This window comes from Panicum virgatum, chromosome 8K, assembly GCF_016808335.1.
Source record: "Panicum virgatum strain AP13 chromosome 8K, P.virgatum_v5, whole genome shotgun sequence".
NCBI lineage: Eukaryota > Viridiplantae > Streptophyta > Magnoliopsida > Poales > Poaceae > Panicum > Panicum virgatum.
The window spans coordinates 40886133-40906921 of record NC_053143.1 but is presented as its reverse complement, the minus strand read 5'-3'; the positions used below and the strand labels follow the sequence as shown (position 1 = coordinate 40906921).

The window sequence follows — 20789 nt, the reverse complement described above, 5'->3', positions numbered from 1 at the left end:
TCACCCCACTGGAACGCGTCCCGCTTGAGGAGGGCCGTCAGAGGCGCAGCGATGATGCCGTAGTTGTGGATGAAGCGCCGATAGTACCCCATGAGCCCCAGAAACCCACGGAGCGCCTTGATGGAGCGCAGTAGCGGCCAATCCTGGATGGCCTGAATCTTGTCGACGTCCATGGCAACCACGCCGTTTGCGATGACATGGCCGAGGTAGCGGATCCAGCGTTCACCGAAAGAGCACTTGGAATGCTTGAGGACGAGGCCGTGCTGCCGAAGCGTGCTGTGGACCGCCCGGACATGCTACAGGTGTTCTGTCTCGGTGCGGCTAAAGATGAGAATGTCGTCGAAGATCAATACACACCGGCGGAGGAACGGCCGCAACACCTCATTCATGAGGGCTTGGAACGTCGATGGCGCGTTGGTGAGGCCGAACGGCATCACTAGGAGCTCAAAGTGCCCATGGTGAGTTCGGAACGGCGTTTTGGCAATGTCATCTGGATGCATTCTGACCTGATGGTACCCGCTGCGTAGATCAAGCTTTGTGAAGAACACGGCATCCTTAAGCTCGTCCAAGAGTTCCTCCACGATCGGAATTAGAAACTTGTCCCGGACCGTCTTGCTGTTGAGCGCTCTGTAATCGACACAGAAGCGCCAAGAGCCATCGCGTTTGCGAACCAGCAACACCGGCGACGAGAACGCCGAGGTGCTGGCCCTAATAATCCCTTGCTCCAGCATTGCTTGACATTGTGCTTCGATTTCATCTTTGAGCATTTGGGCGTACCGGTATGGTCTGACGGCCACCGGAGGGGTGTTGGGCAGCAAATGGATCCGGTGATCCAGTTGTCGAGGCGGCGGCAAGCCGGACGGCGTTGCGAACAAGTCGTCGAACTCAGCGAGGAGGGCCATCAGGGGTTTGATGGCCTGCGTTACCGCCAGGCATGGCGATAGTGTGGCGTGCACTCCTATCCAGCGCACTTGATGATCATGGCGCCAGAACATCATAGAGAGCTTGGATAGGTCCCAAACAACGGGTCCCAGGGAGTGCAACCAATCGCAGCCCAAGATGAGGTCGTAGCCTTCCAGCGGGAGGACGTAGAAGTCGGCCGAGAACTGTTCGTCCTCAACGGTCATGGACACGCCACGACAGACGCTGGCAATGGGCACACGATCGCCGTTCGCGACGCCCACTGAGAGACCCGGCCGTGGGGTGGGAACGAGGCCGACACGAAGGGCCATGGCGTCGGAGATGAAGGAGTGCGTCGACCCGGAGTCGATCAACGCGACCATGGTGGCGCCGCGGGTCGCTGCTCCGGAGTTGTAGAGTGGAACTCGTGCGGATGCCTGTGACGGCGTGCACCGAGATGGTGACGTCGTCCTCCGCTTCGGTGTCCTCCGCTGCATCACCGTCGTCAAGTTCCAGGTAGTAGATCCCTTTGCCGGAGCAGACCTTGGCGTGTTCCTTCGAGAATTTCTTGGGGCAGTTGAAGCACAGCCCTTCAAGTTCCAAGTAGTAGATCCCTCCGGTGAGAGGCACTTGAAACAGCCGTCCGTCGGTGATGGAGGTTTGGGCGCGGCCACGGGCAGTGCTAATGTAGAGCCCGTGGTGGGTGTTGCCGGCGTGGACCACGACGAGGAAACCGATGCGCGCTGAGCGGAACACGACGTCGTACGGCCTCCACCGGCGGACAGCTCCGTGGTCACGTGTTTGCGACGCTCGAACACACGGGCTAGAGCCATGGCGTCCTCTAGTGTTGCCGGCTTCTGCATCTCAACGTCCGTGCTGAGGGGCTGCTGGAGTCCCGCCGTGAAGATGGCTATCTGTTGCAGCTCCGTGACATCCTCGCAGCGAGCCAGGAGCAGGAGGAATTGCTCCTGGTAATCGTCGACCGTGGAGGTACGGCGGAGTTGTGTCAGCTCACCCAAGGGGTTGCTACGCAGTGGGGGCCCGAACCTCCGGTTGAAGCCGTCGACGAACTGACTCCAGGACGGAACGCCCTGGTTTTTCTCCAGACGATAGTACCATTGGCCGTCGGCGCCGTCGAGATAGAAGGATGCCATCGGAACCTTGAGGTGTTCCGGTGTGCCGTAGGCGCGGAAGAACTGCTCGCCTTTGTGCAGCCACGTGATGGGAACGTCGCTGCCGTCATACTTTCGGAAGCGCAGCTTGTGGCCAGGGGCCGCCGGCTTGCCGGACGAGGATGCATCGTGGGTGTCGAAGCGACCCTGTTTGTCCAGGATCTGGGTCTGCACGTTCTTCACAGACGCGGAGATGAGACGTGTTTCTTGGCGAACGGCAAAGATCTCTGTCCATGCGCTTGCCAAGGTCGCCGACCATCTTGACGAGCTTGTCGAACATGGACTCCATGGAGGCTTGGGTGGCCGGCGTTTGATCGCCATCGTCGGACATGGCGGTGGAGAGATGGGTTTAGCAGCGCGCAAGGGAGAGGGGGTTGTGGGCAGGCGATAGTAGATGGAACAGGCGGAGGAAAGACCTAGCTGATACCAAATGATGTGGACTGCTATTTTAATCAATCCCAATTTCCAAATCACAGATAACAGGTTCGGCAGTTGAATAGAACCCTAACTCGCCCTCACACAGGAGGCTCTGAGCTCTAAAGGCTATCCTTCTACTTGCCAAGACTCTCTTCTCTTCCCTGAATATAAAGACTATCTTAACAGACCTCCTAAACTTAAGCCTAACAAACCGGAAATAACCAAACTAGGCACCTATTCTGTTGTGGACGCCCTTGCCTTGCTCCTGCACTGGTACTTCTTGCCAAATATAGTGTCCACAACACCTACACACCACGACCCACTTGGACTGGGATCACAAAAGCAAACGGGAGTCCGTTCTCATAGGATCCAATGTTCATGGCTTGTTGGACCGGGATCGCAGCCTCCTTGCAATGCAGTCTGGGCTTCGCAGCCTCCTTGCAATGCAGTCTGGGCTTCGTTCGTACTTCCTCTTCCTTGAAGTTGGCTTAGACGATGGAGTGACACATCCAACATTATTATTGGCCTGATCAATGTGAGCATCAGATGTCACCGCGGACTCGCTTCTGCTATCGTCCTTGTCGCCATCAGAGTTCTTCACTTGGCGGCAATTTGCTTTGCTCTGCTTAGCTTTGCTACTCGTTTCTCCATCCTCTAAGCTCTCCTTGGCAGCTGTAGCATCATGGTCAGAAACACATGAGGTTTCTGATTTGTCAGGAAGCTGCTTGTTTGAGAAGTCAGCTGAGCTTGAATCCTCTGGGTTAGCTGATGCTCGCTGTGTTGCAATTAGATAGTGAGCCACAGAATTGTACCCAAGTCTGACAACCTGCATGAAGGAACACACCCACATTATCAAATCATTAGATCAATGATAAAATCATTCACGCATATTAAAACATGACAGTAAACTACAAATAACAAAAAGACTTTAGTCACATCATTACAAAAGAGATTATTTTTAAAGAATATAGCATAAATTTCAAGTTACTTCCACTTCTAACAGCAGTTTGTGCTCTCCAAACGTAAAATCCATGTTTATGCTAGTATATATACCTTCCTATACGCAGAACCAGTAGGGAACCATCCTTTCTTAGTTCTGCATATACTGCAATTACAAATGCCACGGCAAACGGGACATATCCAGCTGGGATTCTTCTTAGCTTCTAGCACATTCTCGCCATACCTGCATTGATTGCAAAATGTCAATTCAAAAACGAGAACTTAAATGTCAAGTGCACGCACGGGCACGCGCGCACACATGGAGAGAAGAAACATGCCCAATTTAGAGTACATGTACTATTGACACAGACCTGGACCTGCACAAATCTAGGCCATTTTTAGCTCAGTTCCATATTGCATCCAAATCCTACATAGGTTTCACTGGCTTCCAAAAGTTCGAAGAAAAAAGTTATAATTTCAGCATCAAATCCATATCGATTTGTGAATGTAAATTGGAAAGTTCCTGTTATATTTCTCTAGCTAATAATTCCTCTGATATGACTAGAAATATCTATGAAAATCAATTATCATAAATGAGAAGAGCTATAGATTGTACAAGTAATTTTCATTGCATTTTAGTGTTAATCGTGTGTAGTCAACCTATATACAACAATTTAGATACTGGTGGCAAGAGTAAGAAAAGGTTCAACTAAGATATGCCCAGATAGATTTATATTTGTGATTGGAGATTCTGTTAAACTTTTAGAACTAACATATAAGCCTTTTTGTGTTTAAACAGTACATTATGCTACGTGCAGAATAGTATCAAAAGCATGGAATTCTGTTGCAAATCACAAATTACATTTAACAATGTCATCATTGCATATACACAATCAAAATTGTCAGAAGGAAACATGCGCCCAACCCATTAACGTGCATGTCATTAGAAAACAGAAAAGATGGCTTAAAACTACTTATGTCCACACTCATAAATGTAATTGATAACTCTATGCTTAATTCTATCTAGCAGCAGAACTAGACCACATTTAACCGAGAAATGAGAAATTAATCTAAAGAAAAACCTCACCTCATGTACAAACAATCTCCACAGAACTGCCCTTGGACAATCTGGCATTTGCAGCAGCTTGTGTGATGACCAAGAGTCTTCTGCCTGTACCATGGAAGCACTTTGCATCAGGCAGATATGCAACAAGAAAATTCTGAAATCCCACGTTACATACAATACACCTTGAGTCGAGACAAGAATAATTTTAATCAAGTAACTTGTCATTCATATATAATATAGAAGAAATAGACTTTTAAGTGTACACATTGATCTATCTAGCATACACAAACTAAATCACATTAGGAAAGAGGTAGTAAAAAATATTAAACTTGGTCTCTAGCAGAAATTCACCTGTACTAAGACCGCATTCCATTACTGTTAAAGTTGTATTTTTTTGTTCATTTCGCTGTAATGAATTTCAAGTTGTTTTACCCTTCAGCAAAACAATGGATAGCAAAAGAAACTGATGCAAAACTACAGCATCCCCAAGTTGTTACTCCAGTGGAAGCTTACCGGCACTGATGACAGGTCTGGCCCCTCACTTGATCATAGATGCGCTTACCATCTTTGTCACAACCATCGACAAAGAGAGTCCAAGGAGTATTACATGTACCCAAAAGCTTCTCGTGCTCCTCAGTGTATATTTCTTCCTTGGCTCCTTCCTCTAGCAACTCAGTTCTAACACCTTGAGGATCTCTCTCCTTCTTGGGCTGAATTTCACAATAGCTGACTGGTTCCACGTTCTTCAGCCTAAGCAAAACAGGGGTTTCAAGATTACTGCTAGTCATAAAATCACCAACAGTACAGGTTCACGATTGTAAGAAATTGAAGCCTGACAATGAATATCAAACTTTAGAACTCGACATCTCCCAATACCAGTTATTGGGAAAGGATTATGGGGGCACTGCTGGAGATGCTCAGCACCATCCAGAATATCGGGTGATTACCCACTGCTACATTTCGAAGAGTACGCTTGTTACTCACAGGATGGTCGCCGGAAAAGAAAGAACATACATATCCGATCAGAACCATTCACCAAAAAAAGGACAGCAGGAGACCAGCAGAAAACAGAACGATATCTAATCCTGAAACGTGCAAGGAGGAAAGGGGGGAGAACACTAGAACTACGACCACTGCAAGGACAAGAAGCGCAGGCGAACTATTTCAGGCCACAATTTCGAGAAACCTAGCATCGTCACTACTGTACGCTGCAAAAGGTCGCTGTACTCGAGCCACAGCTCCAGGTGGACAAGCTGTTCCGCACAAACCAACGGATCTTGCAGCCGCGGCACGCGCGCGTTGGGCAACCCCATGACCTCACTCACGGGTTTCCCCAAGAACCTCGCAAGCGTTCCAAGAAGCGAACCCGGACAGGCACCCAGCGGCCCAAGAGGGCGATTCGATTCGATCCGGTCCGGTCCGTACCTGAGCGACCGCCGCGCGAGCTTGGGCTTGGGCGGCGGCGCCCCGGGGGACCCCGGTTCCACGGGCTTCTGCCGCGCCCTCCCCCTGCCGGTGCCCCCGCCGGCGGCGGCGGCGAGGGAGGAGCTGGTGAGGTTGTGCGCGAGGTCGAGGATGCCGAGCTTCCGCATCCGTTCCATGTTCTCCCGGATCCGCGCGGCCCGCACCCGCTCATAGTCCGCCCCCGCCGCCTCGAGCGGGGACACCGGGCTTCCCGGGGCCTCCGCCGGCGCCGGCGAGGGGCCCGCCGCGGGGACGCCGCCAGTTGCCATCGTGGGGGGCGGGGGCGGGGGGAGTCGCTCGCCGTCGGCTCTTGCGGCGGCGGCGCGATTCCGGTCAATGGGGAGGTGGGGAGGAGGAGCCCAATCGCAACGGTCGGATTGGTGGCCGCCTGGCCAGGGAGGGGGATTTTTATGGGCGAGCTCGCCGCCGCTTGCTCCGGCCGTCGCCGGGGTGGGCCCGCCCGGCTCGCTCCTGCGCAATTGGCGAGTGGGACCGAGCGGCCACTGGCCCCGGCTGGGCCCGCTCGTCAGTGGGGGAGAGTAGGGGACTTGGGCGGGTGGGGGGAGGGTCGGGGCGTCGGGGCGCGAGCGAACGGGAGCCGGTGCGCGGGATCGGCCACCGGATTTCCCGCGCAAAGTGTCTTGACGCTGACGAGTGGGTCCGGCGTTGGGCCACGTGCTGCCGGGCCCGGGTGGCGCGCGGGCTCGGGTCTGGAGGGGACGGTGCGGGTACGCGCGCGGTTGATGGGTGCAGTCGGTGACGGGTGGGGCCGCCGCGGGGGCGGCGGTGCAGGGACAGTGGGGGACGGGTAGGTTTTCGTGTGAGCTTGTACGTTGGCGGGGGTGGGCGAGCGGGAAGGGGAGGGAGAGCGCGCGCGCGGAGCGGAGCGGAGCGTGGGGCCCGCCACGGCCACGCGGGCTAGGCTGCCAGCTGGGTAGAGTAGCTGGCTGGCTGTAGCTGACGTGTTTTTTTTTTTTGGAAATCGTCGGTGAGATTTGATTCGACGGAGGCCTGAAATCCCGTGAAATCGAACGTTTGAATTTCGTAACGGTAAAAAAGTTTCAAAATCCACGTATAATCATTCTTGCATTTCCTCCTCTTTCTTCCCATCGTACACCCAGGCCCGTCGATGACCACGGGCCAATTCGGTGACGGCACAGGGTCCCCAAACGAAGGGGGCCTCCAAGAGTTGGGCCAAGACGCCTGTAAATAGTTGGTCAAGGCGCAGCTCGGTAGCTGCGTTTCTATTCGGGCGAACGAAATCATCATCAGCGAAATATAATATATAAATCTTTATTTGATCGCTGTCACTACTGGCTAGGTGTAAGCATCTAGGCCCTCAAGGTATGTTTCGGTGATTAATGACAACCATTATTGTGACTAATGAGTTTGTGCAGTTTAATAGATCATTATTGCTCATTTGGTCATATGACAAAAGAGGCCCCTCAATTTCGTTATCCAAAAAGGCGATCTCGGTATTCAACTTATATATATGTCAAGACTAAGGATCTTTCTAGTCCTAAATGTCATAAGGTTGAGAAGGACACTTAGGTTAGTATAGGTTTTATAGTTTTGTAGTGATCGCACTATTAAAAGGGGTTACGGCTAAGTAACTTGAGCATGGACATGGTCATTTGAAAATGGATGCACACTATTGTCACTCAGGTTTCTAGAAGTTCAAATAAGTGGTTCTCAACTTATATCTCAAGAATATTTGGATTTCATTCAAGGCACAAATCAGAAAAGGCAAAATCAGAAAAAAAATCTTTAACACCGGTTTAACCGACGCTCTCAATTTTCTATACGTCGGTTAAACGAAGTCAGCAGAGCCTGGACAAGTCAATACACCGGTTAAATCGACGTGTTTGAAGTTAACGTCGGTGCATTAGTCCAGAGTTGGTTTTTCCAGGGTATTTCAAGTTCTATACTCCGGTTAAACCGACGATGTTTGAAATGGGACGTCGGTGCAATTAACCAGTGAGATGGTTTTTCCAAGAATTTCAGAAGTTGTACTCACCGGTTAAACCGACGATAGGTTTGAGTTAACGTCGGTGCAGTTGTCCAGAGACTTGGTTTTTCAGTTGATCAGTGGACAACTACACTCACCGGTTAAACCGATGATACGTCGGTTAATCTGCCCAAGTTGTAACGGCTAGTTTTCAGAAGGGGCAGTTTACATTCATCGGTTAAACCGACGATGACTATTGGAGGTACGTCGGATTAACCGGCGCTACGCAGTTTTCTGGCAGCTTTTCTCCAACGGCTCTATTCGTGTGAGCTGCCTATATATACCCCTCCAATTGATCATTTTGCTACTCTTGACACCAGGCAACATCCAAACACTCATACTATAGTCAAGAGCCACCTTGAGCTTCATCATTTCACATACTTGTTCATTCAATCAATCAAGAAGCAAGATTAAGGACTTGAGTATAGAGAAGCTTGTGTGCATCCGTTCTTGGTGATCGGTTCTTGCTCAAGTGAAGGCCTTAGCTTGTTACTCTTGGTGATTGGCATCACCTAGGCGATCTTGGTGATCGGGTTGTTTCTCGCGGAGCTTGCCAAGGATTGTGGGAGCCCGGAGAAGAAGATTGTACGTGGCTTGAGCTCCACCACGCCGGGATGGTGAACGGAGACTCTTAGTGAGCGCCCAAGTCTCGGTGACATGGGAGGTGACAAGACTCTTAGTGAGTGTCACAACGTGTACTAGGGGTGTGTGCCAACACATCGACACCACGGGAAAAAATCCGGTTGTCTCTTGCACTCTCTCTCATTTCAAGCACTTACTTTCATGCAATCTTTCATGTGCTTGACCTTAGAGATCATAGCTTAGCTCTACCTTGCTTAGTTTCTTTTCTTAGTTAGCTTGTGTAGTTTGCTTTGTTTAGCCGGTTGGTGAATTGAGCCTTACTAGCTTTGCATAGGTTAAGGTTGTTTTAACTATCTTAGAAATTTGAAAAAGGCCCAATTCACCTCCATCTTGGTCCATCGATCCTTACACTAGGGCTGGACTGCGCGCCTGCGCGCGTGCACTCTGCATCCGCCGGCCACGACGGCAACCGCGGTGGCCGCTAGGAGCTTACCGACTGCCCGTTGGGCGCTGGCCACTGGGAGGACCGACCAACAAGGCAACAAGCCAACAAAAGTGCTGCGGCCCTGGGACACCACACTCCACTCCACTCCACGGCAAGTTTTGGTGTTTTCATTTTTCAGTCTCTTCTTTTCTTTGTTGATTAGTTATGAAGTGTTGTTTAAATTTGATTTATTTTTATTAAAAACAGAAATTGTATAATTACATGAAAAAATATATTAGTTGTATTCGACATATTATCCTTCTATATTTTATGGCCCATTTTGCATTTCGCTCCGAGACCTCGAATTCTTGGAGACCGCCCTGTACACCTAGCTAGCATTGCCATTGGAGAAGGTCTAAGCTACGCACGAGTTGGCACCTTTACCATAAAGTACTCAGACTCCTGAAGTAGTTTGGCATGCTAGTGTTATAGGTCAAAATGGAATGCTAGATTATTATGCTTACAATAAAACAGAAGTGTTAACCTTTACTCAAATTCGAGTAATCTGCAAGAAAAAAAAAAGACCCGGAGACAACTCAAATCCATGCTCCGAGCCATTAAAGTTTGGGTCATTTTGATCCATGCCACTACAATTTCTTGAAGTTGGATTTCATGTTGAAATCCATGCCATTGAGTGGCATGATTTTGAACGTGACACCCAATTTCACGGAGTTGTGGTGGCACGAATCGAATTTTCCCTTAAAGTTTTACCTGATGCTTTCATACCTCATCAGCAGTTGGGGACAACCATTTTCTCAAGGAGGTTTAGTTTTTTTTCTGATAGGTTCTGAATCAGGAAAATTCAAACCAGTAAGCCAATTATATTTTTCAAAAGGATGTTTTTTTTTTCTGATGCCATGAGATGGTGATTATAAGCCATTATCACCGTGTTCGGCTGGAGGCTCCGGCCTCCAGCACTACAGTGTTCCTCTCTCCTATTTCTCCAGCTCCAGCCTCCAGTCACTAGCCAGGTAATAGTGTTTTTCTCTCACACCACTCCAGCTCCAGCCTGTCGAACACGGTGTATATGTGGTCTAGAAATGGGCTCGGCCTGGCAAAATTCGGCCCACAGGCCCACAGTCGAACCAGGCCCGGTCCAAATTAACCCATCGAGGAATCCCCCCCCCCCCCCCCCCCCCCCCCCTCGCTCTTCCCCCTTCCGCCGCCGCCGGCCGCCGGACGCGAGCGACTTCTCCGCGGTGCCTCTTCCGAAGCGAGTCACGGCGCATCCTCCACGAGGGAGCCATCCGCACCCGTCGTTGGCGCGGCGGGACGAGGATCTATCCTCGATCGGACAGACGGGCTTCCTCGCCGCCGGCCGCTGGTAAGGAAGCCCTAGCCTGTCGCGTCGCATGCCTGCCTGGGATCGATTGGCCTAGGAGGCAGCTCCTATTACGCTGGTGGGATCTTTAGTTTGCTATACCAATCCCCAGGCCCTTTCTTTCCCGGCTGGGAACTCCAATCCGAGCATCCACTTCGTCGCGGATCGGCAGGGACCGTCCCGAAGTGTAGCAGTAGGCTGATTGATTGCTGGAATTTCTTCTCTGAGTTCTTGCTTCCTGTCAGGTTAACTGAGATGTTGCTCGTTCTAGTTGCCACTTGACGGTAGATGGTTGTCCAGAAATCTGGAATTTCGTGGGCAGGGGCTCGTTACCTAGCATGTTCTGATGTTTCACTGCCCTTGAGTGGATAGTATGGCAAAGAGAGTGGAGTGTGCCTAACAAGCATGTAAAATGACTCAGGGTGGCATCACCTCTCTTGTGCAATCTTCGCATCAAGCAGTAGGCGAAAAGGCTATTTGAGTATGGTATGGGAAGAAGCCTTAGGTGTATTCAGAGAATGGGGGATTTGTGTAGTTATGGCCCCTTCTTACTGAAACTCTTTGACTCGGCTCGTCCTTATCCCTTTGCTACAGGAGAGAGGGGGGCGAAAGGGCGAACGCGAGGCAGAGAGCTTTTCCGGCGGCGATTCCGTCGGAGCCGTTCCTCTCCGGCGGCCTGTCCGGCTCCGGAGAGGGATGGGCCCCGGGGAATCGACATGAGGATGTAAATAGGCTAGGTAGGATAGTATCTAGGCCTCTGTTTTGCTCGCCGTCGGTAGGCGGCGGTGGAGCAAGGTCTCCGGGAGTGGCTGCTGTGCCGGAGCCACTTCGTCGGCGAATAAGCTTCTTCCCCGGTGACGATGAAGGTGTCTTCTGCATCCTCTCCGGTGGATCTTTTGTGAGGTCTATGTGCCTCTCTTGTGCCGGTGGATTTTTGTTGTTCTTGCTGTTTGATTTGGTTCGGATGGTTGGGGTGACGAACAATCCTCTGCCGCTTCTTTTCCTTCTGCTCTTGGCTGCTGTTGGTGGCGGAGCGGAGAGGAACTCCTGGCTTCGGTTTGGGAGGTCAGTGACCTTCTCTTTTGCTGCGAAAGGGGAACGAATCGGTTCTTCCCCTGCTTTGCAAGTTTGTGCCGGGTTGCTGGCATGGCCGGCGACGGCGGCTGCTTCTTCCGACCGGTGGCTCGTTGGTCGCCGGGGCGGACTTTCTTCCTCTTCTGTCCGTGCTCGCGCAAGGGATTCTTCAACGTGCTGGCAGCTACTACCAAGCTATTGGGGTCCTCAAGCATGGCGGAAGCAGGACTTCCTTTCCTCTTCTGTTCGTTATGGCGCCGGGGATGATCCAAGATTCTGGCAGCTCTTACTGAGCTCTTGGGTTCCTCAACAACGGCGGAAGGAGGATTTTGCCGGACTTCCGTCTTCGGAAGTTGCCGGAGATGACCACGGAGACATTGCCGGATGCGTGCGTCAATACTCTTTGTACCGGGGTGTTTCCTGCAAGAAAGCAGGGATGTACTGTATGCTCGCTTAATACAGTTTCCCTTTCGCAAAAAAAAAAACTATCAGTGTTCTGTGTCCAAATTGCTATTGTAGTCTGGAAAGAGTTCTTGGATTTTGTTTGCAATTATAGGCACATCTTTACAGATTTTGTTTCTTAGAGGAGCCTACCACTCTCCTGCAGCAATATAGTACTGCTAGTGACTGCCTTACTGGTAATTGTGAGGTACTGTCTTCCCTAGTTTTTAGGGTGAAAGTATAAGCTCAGCTGTGCAAAAATTTGTGTCTTGACCAGGTGATGTGAACAAATGATTTTTCTTATGGGAATTTTCTAAGCTCAGACAGATTTCGATATCCCAATGAAATGTAATCTTTTTTTCTTAACCAAACTAAAGCTTACGCAGACTGTTTTTGAACCATTTATTTGAGAGCAAGGCTTTTGCTTTTAGGCCAGCTGCACAGTCTTCCTTTGCAATTGCAATAACTGATTTATTATAGTTAACACTGTACCAAAACTGAGTATTAGCTTGGATGTGCATTGGGAAAAAAGACTGTTTTTGTTAAAATAAAATGCGGCTTCACTGTTTCATGGTTTGGACGATCTTCTTTGTCCTTGAGTCGTAACTCAGGACAATATATTTGGTTATTAGGCTAGATTTTAGTCACCGCACACACAATAAATATGACCTGATGAAATCCAATTATAGTTATTATGATACATGTAAGAATGATTGCTCAAGTTAGATGGGCCAAGCTGTAGTTGTACCAATTAGTGAGAATGTTCAAATTCCAAAATGGCTATTATTTATGGAAGATATACAAAACCATTTAACGCTTGGCTGTGGCCTTAACTCCGCAAATAGTTACCAATTCCTCCTTTTTTGTTCCTTTTGCTTTCTTATCCTTGGTAACAGCCTACCCCATCTTGCTTGGAACTAAAAAGGCTTTATTGTTTCTCATCCTTGGTAACTGCTGTTACAATTAATTTCTACATTTGGTAATTTTTACACTACAACGATGTGTTTGTATTTACTGCCCTATGCCATTGTCTTTTGCTCTTGGAGTGTTGTAATTTTTGACATTTGGTGCACTTTACACTTTCGATGCTACAACTGTGGCTTCATTTATTCCTTGATGATCTTTGACCTGCATCATTTCTATCTTCAGGTTAAACTTTTGTGATATCTTCCTCCACTTAGCTGCATCACAAGGAGAATGGCAAGCAAAGCAGGCAGTGATGGCAAAGAAGCCATAAACGAGCAAGTAATCGCCAACACTTATGCCAACATGCGCACCGAAATGAACCAGCTCTACACCAAGATCACGGAGCTGGAGATGGAGGTCAGCGAGCACTCCCTTGTGATCGGTGCTATCGAGCCGCTGGACCCCTCGAGGCGCTGCTACAGGATGATCGGCGGTGTCCTGGTGGAGAGGACCATCAAGGAGGTCCTGCCCGCGGTGAAGCGCAACAAGGAGGGCCTCCAGGAGGTGATCGCCCGCATGCACGAGGCGCTGGAGAGGAAGAAGAAGGAGATCACCGAGTTCGAGCTCAAGTACAAGATCAGGATTCGTAAGGCAGACAATGACTCTGAGGAAGGCGGGAAGAAGGAAGGCACTGCGCAGGGGGTTCTTGTTGGTCCTGCTGGGCAGTAAAACCGAGTTATGGAGACCTGCATGCAGTTACTTTGGTGCCCAGATTGCTTCTTTGCTAGATGTGGAATGATATCTCTGTGTGTTTTAGGGGTGATATGCTTTTGTAGAACCGACAGATTTTGTGTAAAACCTGATATTATGCTTTTAGATGAGAACCTCATCGGGAGCTGAATAGTTGGCGGGCAAGTTCGTGTCATCTAGCGCCTGTTCTTCAGGTGTTATGTTTCTGATGAAACGTTTCAGATTTCACAAAACTATTGAGTTCTGCAAGGGTGCTCCTATAATCCTGCCTATTCAAACTTTGTGTTTGATTTGAGAAAAGACATAGTTACGGGCTAATTGTGACATTATTTAACTGAAATTTAGCTGAATTTTAAAATTTGGATTGAAACCGACCGAAACCCCCCCAAAATGCGATCGGACGGTTCTCCAGCGCCGGGCGTCGGGACGGGGTAAAATTTCGGCGTCCGGCTTGACGGCCTCGGCCTCTCCCTCCGCAGTATCCTTGTCCCCACCGCAGCAAAACCCTAGAGAAGAGATGGCCCCCGGCGGCGATGGCAAGGCGAACCCGGGCGGCGGCGCCAAGGGTGGTGGGAGGAAGCGCAAGTTCCTCCCCCACGGGAAGCCGGTGCGGAAGGGGGCGTACCCGCTGCGCCCCGGCGTGCAGGGCTTCTTCATCACCTGCGACGGCGGCCGCGAGCGCCAGGCCACCCGCGAGGCTCTCTCCCTCCTCGACTCCGTAAGCCACTCGCTACGGCTCCGCTTCCCCGTACCTGTACTTGGCCGGCGACCGGCGTGTAGTGTCGGTGGTGCGGCCTCTTGGGTCCGGCCGCTCCCGCGCGGGCGACGCGCGCACGCCAGGTGTTCGTCGCATTACCCACGCCAGCCCAGTCAGGTTGAGGGCACTGTGAGTTGCCGCGGACTCGTAGGCGGGTCCGATGGCGGCGTTCCTGCTAACGAGTGCTTGCTGGCGACTGATTCGATTGCTTGGGCGTAGGCACTATGTGGTGATTGGTGTTCCTGTGGCGACACATTTCATATGCTGGATGTTTTGCTGTCCACCTTTTAGTTTTACTGGCTGAAAGCCTGGAATGACGAAAGCTGATAATCTTAGAAATCGGTACATTATCTCCCTGAATTTTAGATTGTTTGTTAGTTGCAATTGGATACTTGGTTGTGGCACGAGCGCACTAGTAGGGCTTTATGTGCACACTTACAAAAATGGCTATGCCTGGTTTTTGCAAATTATGCCTTGTTGTCAATCTTGCTAATATGCTTCTGGCTTATTATGCTGTGGAATCGATTATTGTTTCTGCAGTTCTACGAAGATCTGGTGGATGGGAAAGGATCGGATGACAAACCCAAAGGCATTCCTGACAAGCCACTGAACAAAAAGATAAAGTTTGAGGACTCTGATTCCTCAGATGATGAGGATGAAGACCATTCCGGTGAGGAAGCTGACAATGGGAATGGGAATGATGTGGAGAAAGGTGAAACTGCTCCAGCCGAGCAGCAACAGGAGGTACTTAACACCTCTGTTCCTGGCAGTAAGGATGGTGTGGAACAAGCAAGCACCGCTGAAGAACCAAAAGAAAAGAAGCAACGTGTGGAAGACCCTCCAGTTTCTGAACAGCCAGAACAAAAGGAGGCTGCTGATGAATTAAAGGAGTCCACTGATAAACCAAAAGAGTCCACTGATAAACCAAAAGATTCCGGTGAAAGGAACATTGATGATTTAATTGATGAGGACTTGAAAGAACTTGGAGACAGGAAAAAGGTATGTTTGCTCTGGTTGTAATTACAGTTTAAGATATATGTTGCAGTGATCCTCTCTGTTGTGGAGTACTCCATATAATCAGTACCAATGAGCAAACTGAAATTTCTAGCATTTTCTGTAGGAACAAAGCAAGTACTTCATAGTTGAGGATCTATTGGTGCCATTTATTCTTTATAATTTTGGTCCTTATAAAGCAGGCTTCTGCATACGAACTTAGGGGTGCTTTTTAAATTCCTGGAGTCTTGGACATCCTTTTCCTGTTGTCATTCAAATTTATGCTGCAGATCGAAGTCCATTAGTGACCCTTTGGATACTGCAATCAAGTATTCTCCTGCTTCGTAATACTGGATTCAATCTTGCTGCAAATCACTTGGAGCTCATGTATAAGTAGTTAAATACACTGCTTAAGGACTTTGTTGTGGGCAAAAGATCTTGTGGGAAAACTTGACTAATCAAATGGCAGAATTGTGTATTATACCACACTTTTTTCAGCAACAATTTGTTTGGACTCTGAGCTGTGGCATTATCATTTATTCAGTTCTATTGGAAATCTTTCTGACAACCACCAATATGCAAAACCAACACAAACCGACTAAACTTTATATCTGTTGTTTTTCTTCGAGAGTGGTTTATGACATTGTATGCTAACCTATATGATGACATTTTTCGTATAATGAACAGAGGCTCTTTGCAAGCCTTGAGTCAGGCTGCAATGGTTGCATATTCATTCAAATGCATAAAAGAGCAGGAGACCCTGGTCCAGTTGAGATTGTACAAAACATTATGTCATCGGCTGCTTCAACTCGTAAACATATGTCAAGGTTCTGATTTGGTGCTATTGCAACCTATGTTCCTCTGTGATCATTAAGTCTCATATTTTAAGATGTAGTTTTTCTTTGCTGACATCGATTGTTCAGTTGTTTTTGCGCTCATAGACTCGCTTTTGAATGCATACTAGATTTATTCTGCGAGTTTTGCCTGCTGAGGTTGCATGCTATGCATCTGAAGAGGAAATATCAAAAGCAATTAGCCCCCTTGTTGAAAAGTACTTCCCAAAAGAATGTCCTACGAGTCATAAGGTAACTTGCTTACCCCATTGTTGCATTGTTTTTCATGTTAATCCTTTAGTTAGGACATAGCTGAAAGACTACTGCCTGAATTTTTTCCACAGTAGCTCACAGTCAGTGTCTTTAAAATTATTTATTCAAATGCTACCTTTTCTATTCATAGAAGATGCTTAATGTAGTTGTTTCAAGAATGAATTATCAGGTTCCAGCTATTTTTACTGTCAACTGGCTACTATTTATGTTCATGCCCTAGCATCAATTGTTTTGTTCATTGTATTTAAAAAATTAGAATGTTTGGGTATTTTTGGACTTTGAGTGATATTGTTTAGCCCACAGTAGCTAGATCTGAAATTTGTAATAAAGATTATTATACTTTTCCTGAATCCTGATACTGACTACTGACTTTTGTGGAATTTGTTAGATCATATCTTCATGTTTATGAATGGTGTATTAAGTGCACTTTTCTTTTTGCCGTGATGGTGCTACTAAGATAAGTTGGATTTAGTGCAGTAAATCAGTTTAGAATTGCAATGAATCCTTAAATATGCATTACCTGGCAATATTTTTTTCTATGTTTTCTCTGCCAAGGTATAAAACATGACCTCAAACTGTAGCTCCCATACTGCATCTGTTCTGACAAGTTTTGTTCTCTTTGTTCAGTATCTCAAATTGGAGATGGTTTCTAACTCGGATTTACTCTTGCAGTTTGCAGTTTTATATGAAGCAAGGTCAAACACAGGAATTGATAGAATGAAAATTATAAATGCAGTAGCGAAATCTGTACCGCAACCTCACAAAGTTGACCTGAAAAATCCGGACAAAACTATTATTGTCCAGATTGCAAAGGTAAATGCTTTTATTTTCTGTACAGTTGGACTGATACATTATGCCTCTTTTCTAGTGCTAGAGGCTGCAGTGATGTGCAGGTGCAAATTCTGCAGCTACTCGTTTCACTTCATGTTTCATTAGGATGCCTCATTACTTTTTTAATTTCAAATATTGCCTTTTGTCCTTTTTCTAGCATAATAATAATTTTCTACAGCACAGATTTTATTTGAGTTCCGAAAATATTTTCTTGGAAATACCTAGTTGCATTAGATTATTTGGGGTGTACAAGGTCCCTAGGTATTTTTTAGAACCCCCTTGTTTTAGACTTTTAGCTGCACATGATGTTTACTCTTTTAAAACGGTGACTGGGGATCCCCACCTATCATAGCCGGGATGGAGGGTGTTGAGCACCAGTACAAACGGACCTTGGTCAGGTCAAAGTTTGAAGATTTTGGCCTAATCATATAAGTTGATGAGAGCACATTGTAATTTAGACTTTATTCTCGAGGGCATGCTAAGCACCAACATTTTTTCTGCAACTGTCAAAATCTGACTATGATTGTCAAAATACATGGACAGCTAACACTCTGTATGACAGGTCAATACTAAAGGACCGACATTATTACACATTTGGATTAGTTGCTCGGGAACATCTTAATTTAGATGTAGTAGTTCCAGTTACAGTTAGATCCCATTTAATGCACCCAGCTCGATCAGATCAAATTAGCAGTACAAAAACTGCTGTGCATGTAGTGACCACTCCTGTGATATTTACAATGCCAGTAGACTGGGGAACTCATCTGATACCTTCTGTCCCTTTTTCTCTTCATGGTTGCCCGAAAAAGAATGTAATGTGCAACCATTCTCACTGAAAATTTTTAGAATGGCAGAGGGCTTTAGATCCCATTTAGAAATGACCAAATTCTGCTCTTGATCTTTTATGTTGGCAGCAAGCAGAACTGCCATTTATATAGCACGCTTATGTGGGCAGGCATATGACAAGTAAGCTTGATAGACCTTTATCATTACACTGGCAATGCCCAAATTAGTACAAATTGACAAACTTGTATCTCCTCAACTGAATGCCCTGTCAACACATTTTTCCAAATACAGTATCTTCTTTCTTTGTAATGCACTCCTGGCTCATTCTAACAGTATCTTCTTACTTTCTAAATTATTCTGTTCTGTATAGTTCATCTAGTCATATCTACGTGTTATCATGAGTTTTCTTGAAGCTGATTGCAGTTCAAGTTTTGATGGACTATCTTTGTTTGAAACCTGAGCAGACCATATGCATGATCGGAGTTGTCGAAAGATACAAAGAGCTCGCAAAGTTCAACCTAAGGCAGCTGACCTCATCAGAGTCGGAGAAGTAGCCTTTGGGCGACAAAATCTTCCAGGCAACATCTGGGCCGACTTAAATCTGCTGGAGCATCTGGTGGTTAGGCGTTAGCTAATTAATTAAGTTACCAAAAGATCCAGATGTGCTATCTTGTTGGCCTGTGAGGTCGTTGAAAAGCCTCCCCGAAATCTTTATTGCTTCACAGCGCAACAACCTTGGTCAGTAGAGATCTAGACTTGTACGATGATGATGGGCTGTGACCACGGGTGGTTAGTGGTAGCTGGGTTGGTTCATCTTTATGCATCCTTGTTTTGAGTTCTATAGAAAAAACTGATGTCCACAGAGGCTCGCCAAAGGTGTAATCTGTCTTTGATGCTGCTTCTTTTTCTGAACTTTTATAGTGGCTGAACAAGTATTTGTGCAAGGTTCCATACGTGGAACCTGGAGTTTAAAAGGGTGAGAACCGATGATTTTTCTTGTGGAAGATTCAGCCATTCATTAAATTGTCGATCCTTGCTGTCGTCTTTTGCCCTCTTTACTGAAAGTCAAGATTTTCGGTTAGCCGGACGGCCGTGCTGCCGCCGGATTAATTTGGTCCACACGGATGGTCAGACACTCTGCAGCTCCGACCTTGTCCTAATCCGCCTGCGGAATCCTACCACCGGCCAGGTGGTAAAGAACCGTTAAATTTAGTCTAAATAATCTAAAGACTGGACTCTAAAAGAGTTGAATTCTAATTCTATACAATTTTGAGCTAAAAAATTAAAAAACTAAGGTCGTAAAGTGACCATTAGGGCCCTGGCCTGGTCGCCGGAGCTCAGGAGAAACGAGGCCTGGGACGGCAACCAATTCCACGGCTACGGCTGGCCGGTAGGATTCATGGCCGACTGACTTGCTGGTCCACGTATGGCTAGGCAGCCAACAACGCTGCTTGCCTGCTTCAAGCTTTGCATTCCGCCGGCACGGCACACCGTGTTTGAAGGTGGTGCGTTGCGGTCTGGCTAAGGTCAAAAAAAGAAAAAGAAAAAGAAAAAAAGCTGACTGTTATGTTCCTCCCCCATTCAAATATACAAGGCATGTTTTGTTCAGAAAGCGTCGGATTTTGAACAACTCAACGCTTGGTCAAACTATTACGTTTTTTTTGTATTTCAAAATGCTGTTTTCAATGTGATGCTAATATGCGCCAAAAGGTTCCATGGCCAGCTAGAAGTGGGCAACAAACCAGACCGTCTATAGTATAGTAACTGATGAGGGCACGTCGTACGTCATCCAATTAGAGCTAAGTCATTTAGGTTTCGTATTTAACATTACAGGATTGACATCATATTGTTAGATTCATAAATTATGAGATTGTAAATTGCGCTTGCGCAGGTAGTCTCTAATCTTGTCGCAGAGCGTCATCTAGGTATCCAAACTTTTTAATCCGCTGTTTTACGTCCCTAAACATGATAACTGTTCCGTTTGAGTTCTAACCTCCCTGATTAATGTTTTATTTGCAGGTTCTCGCTGATTGATGCATTTTGTTTGTTCATTGACTGTCACAGCCCAAAAAAAAGAAGAAAATAAAAATCCCTCGCCGGGCCCACCCGTCAGTCTCTCCCTCTCCTCCTCTCTCTGTTCTGCGCGGAGCGCGCCGCACCGCACCGCACGCGTCGTTGCCGGCGTCCATCTTCGTACCACGTGCCGTTCATCCTCGCGTTCCCGTGCCGCCCCTTCACTCTTTCCCTCGCCCTCTCCTTATCCGCGCACGACCGGCCCCCGCTCCCCCTCAAACTCTAGCTCCCGTTCCCCTTCTCCATTGCCGCCGCCCCCAAGCCGTGCCGCCGCCGCTCGCCGCCGCGATTCCCCCGCTCCGGTGAGCCGTGGCTCAATCCCTCGCACGGTGAGCTCCTTCTCACCCTCCTCTTCCGATTCCGGCGCTCACCCGGCCTTGGGCCTCGCCATGCAGGGCCGCCGCCGCTTGCCTCGGTCCGCCGCCGCCCCTGCTCGTCGCGCCGCCGCCTCGCCGCCGTTCCCCGCCGTCCAAGCCCCCGGTGAGGCTCGCCGCCACCTCCTTCACCCCGTGCGTCCTCGCCCCGAGCCTCTCCGGCCTTGTGTCGTCGCGCCGCCGTCCGCCGGCGCCGCCACGTCGCGACGCGCGCGCGCGGGCTGCGCGGTGGCCGCGCGCACCGCGCCCACGGCGCGCCCTGGCCGCGCCCCGCCGCGGGTCAAGGCCCCTGGTTGGCCTTGACTCGGGCTGGTGGGCCGCTGGCCCATGGGCCCTGCCTGTCAG

The 20789-nt window shown here is 48.5% G+C and overlaps 4 protein-coding genes across 6 annotated transcripts; 2 read left to right on the top strand and 2 right to left on the bottom strand.

The window, feature by feature from the left end:
- Nucleotides 1–296: 296 nt before the first annotated feature.
- Nucleotides 297–2393, bottom strand: LOC120645728. Its single transcript, XM_039922482.1, has one exon. It carries the CDS (start codon nucleotides 2391–2393, stop codon nucleotides 297–299), a length of 2097 nt encoding a protein of 698 aa, XP_039778416.1.
- A 110-nt stretch (nucleotides 2394–2503) lies between these two features.
- On the bottom strand, nucleotides 2504–6350 carry LOC120644680 (cell division cycle-associated protein 7-like). 2 transcript variants are annotated; one of them, XM_039921359.1, is made up of 6 exons: nucleotides 5920–6350; nucleotides 5008–5244; nucleotides 4516–4599; nucleotides 3543–3672; nucleotides 2924–3315; nucleotides 2504–2893 (listed from the first exon to the last, which is right to left on the bottom strand). In XM_039921359.1, the coding sequence occupies exons 1-6, from the start codon at nucleotides 6225–6227 to the stop codon at nucleotides 2866–2868; spliced, it is 1179 nt and encodes a 392-aa protein (XP_039777293.1). In that variant the 5' UTR covers nucleotides 6228–6350; the 3' UTR covers nucleotides 2504–2865. The 2 variants fall into 2 exon arrangements, with proteins under 2 accessions (XP_039777293.1, XP_039777292.1); XM_039921358.1 differs by having other exon boundaries at nucleotides 2504–3315.
- Nucleotides 6351–10167: 3817 nt separating this feature from the next.
- LOC120644683 (probable prefoldin subunit 2) lies at nucleotides 10168–13784 on the top strand. 2 transcript variants are annotated; one of them, XM_039921361.1, is made up of 2 exons: nucleotides 10168–10356; nucleotides 13018–13784. In XM_039921361.1, exon 2 carries the CDS (start codon nucleotides 13066–13068, stop codon nucleotides 13501–13503), a length of 438 nt encoding a protein of 145 aa, XP_039777295.1. In that variant the 5' UTR covers nucleotides 10168–10356; nucleotides 13018–13065; the 3' UTR covers nucleotides 13504–13784. The 2 variants fall into 2 exon arrangements, with proteins under 2 accessions (XP_039777295.1, XP_039777296.1); XM_039921362.1 differs by lacking the exon at nucleotides 10168–10356 and adding an exon at nucleotides 10385–11219.
- Nucleotides 13785–13950: 166 nt separating this feature from the next.
- LOC120644681 (THUMP domain-containing protein 1 homolog) lies at nucleotides 13951–19025 on the top strand. The gene is made up of 6 exons (XM_039921360.1): nucleotides 13951–14242; nucleotides 14822–15280; nucleotides 15962–16101; nucleotides 16239–16359; nucleotides 17053–17193; nucleotides 18462–19025. Exons 1-6 carry the CDS (start codon nucleotides 14042–14044, stop codon nucleotides 18549–18551), a joined length of 1152 nt encoding a protein of 383 aa, XP_039777294.1. The 5' UTR covers nucleotides 13951–14041; the 3' UTR covers nucleotides 18552–19025.
- The last annotated feature ends 1764 nt before the right edge of the window (nucleotides 19026–20789 follow it).

Coding starts and splice junctions, on each gene's coding strand:
- LOC120645728 (XM_039922482.1), bottom strand. CDS start 2,393: ATGGCGATCAAACGCCGGCCACCCAAGCCTCCATGGAGTCCATGTTCG.
- LOC120644680 (XM_039921358.1), bottom strand. CDS start 6,227: ATGGCAACTGGCGGCGTCCCCGCGGCGGGCCCCTCGCCGGCGCCGGCG. Junction 5,245..5,919: donor CTCGCGCGGCGGTCGCTCAG/GTACGGACCGGA, acceptor TGTTTTGCTTAG/GCTGAAGAACGTGGAACCAG. Junction 3,316..3,542: donor CTGGTTCTGCGTATAGGAAG/GTATATATACTA, acceptor TCCTTCATGCAG/GTTGTCAGACTTGGGTACAA.
- LOC120644683 (XM_039921361.1), top strand. CDS start 13,066: ATGGCAAGCAAAGCAGGCAGTGATGGCAAAGAAGCCATAAACGAGCAA.
- LOC120644681 (XM_039921360.1), top strand. CDS start 14,042: ATGGCCCCCGGCGGCGATGGCAAGGCGAACCCGGGCGGCGGCGCCAAG. Junction 16,360..17,052: donor AATGTCCTACGAGTCATAAG/GTAACTTGCTTA, acceptor TTACTCTTGCAG/TTTGCAGTTTTATATGAAGC. Junction 17,194..18,461: donor TTATTGTCCAGATTGCAAAG/GTAAATGCTTTT, acceptor AAACCTGAGCAG/ACCATATGCATGATCGGAGT.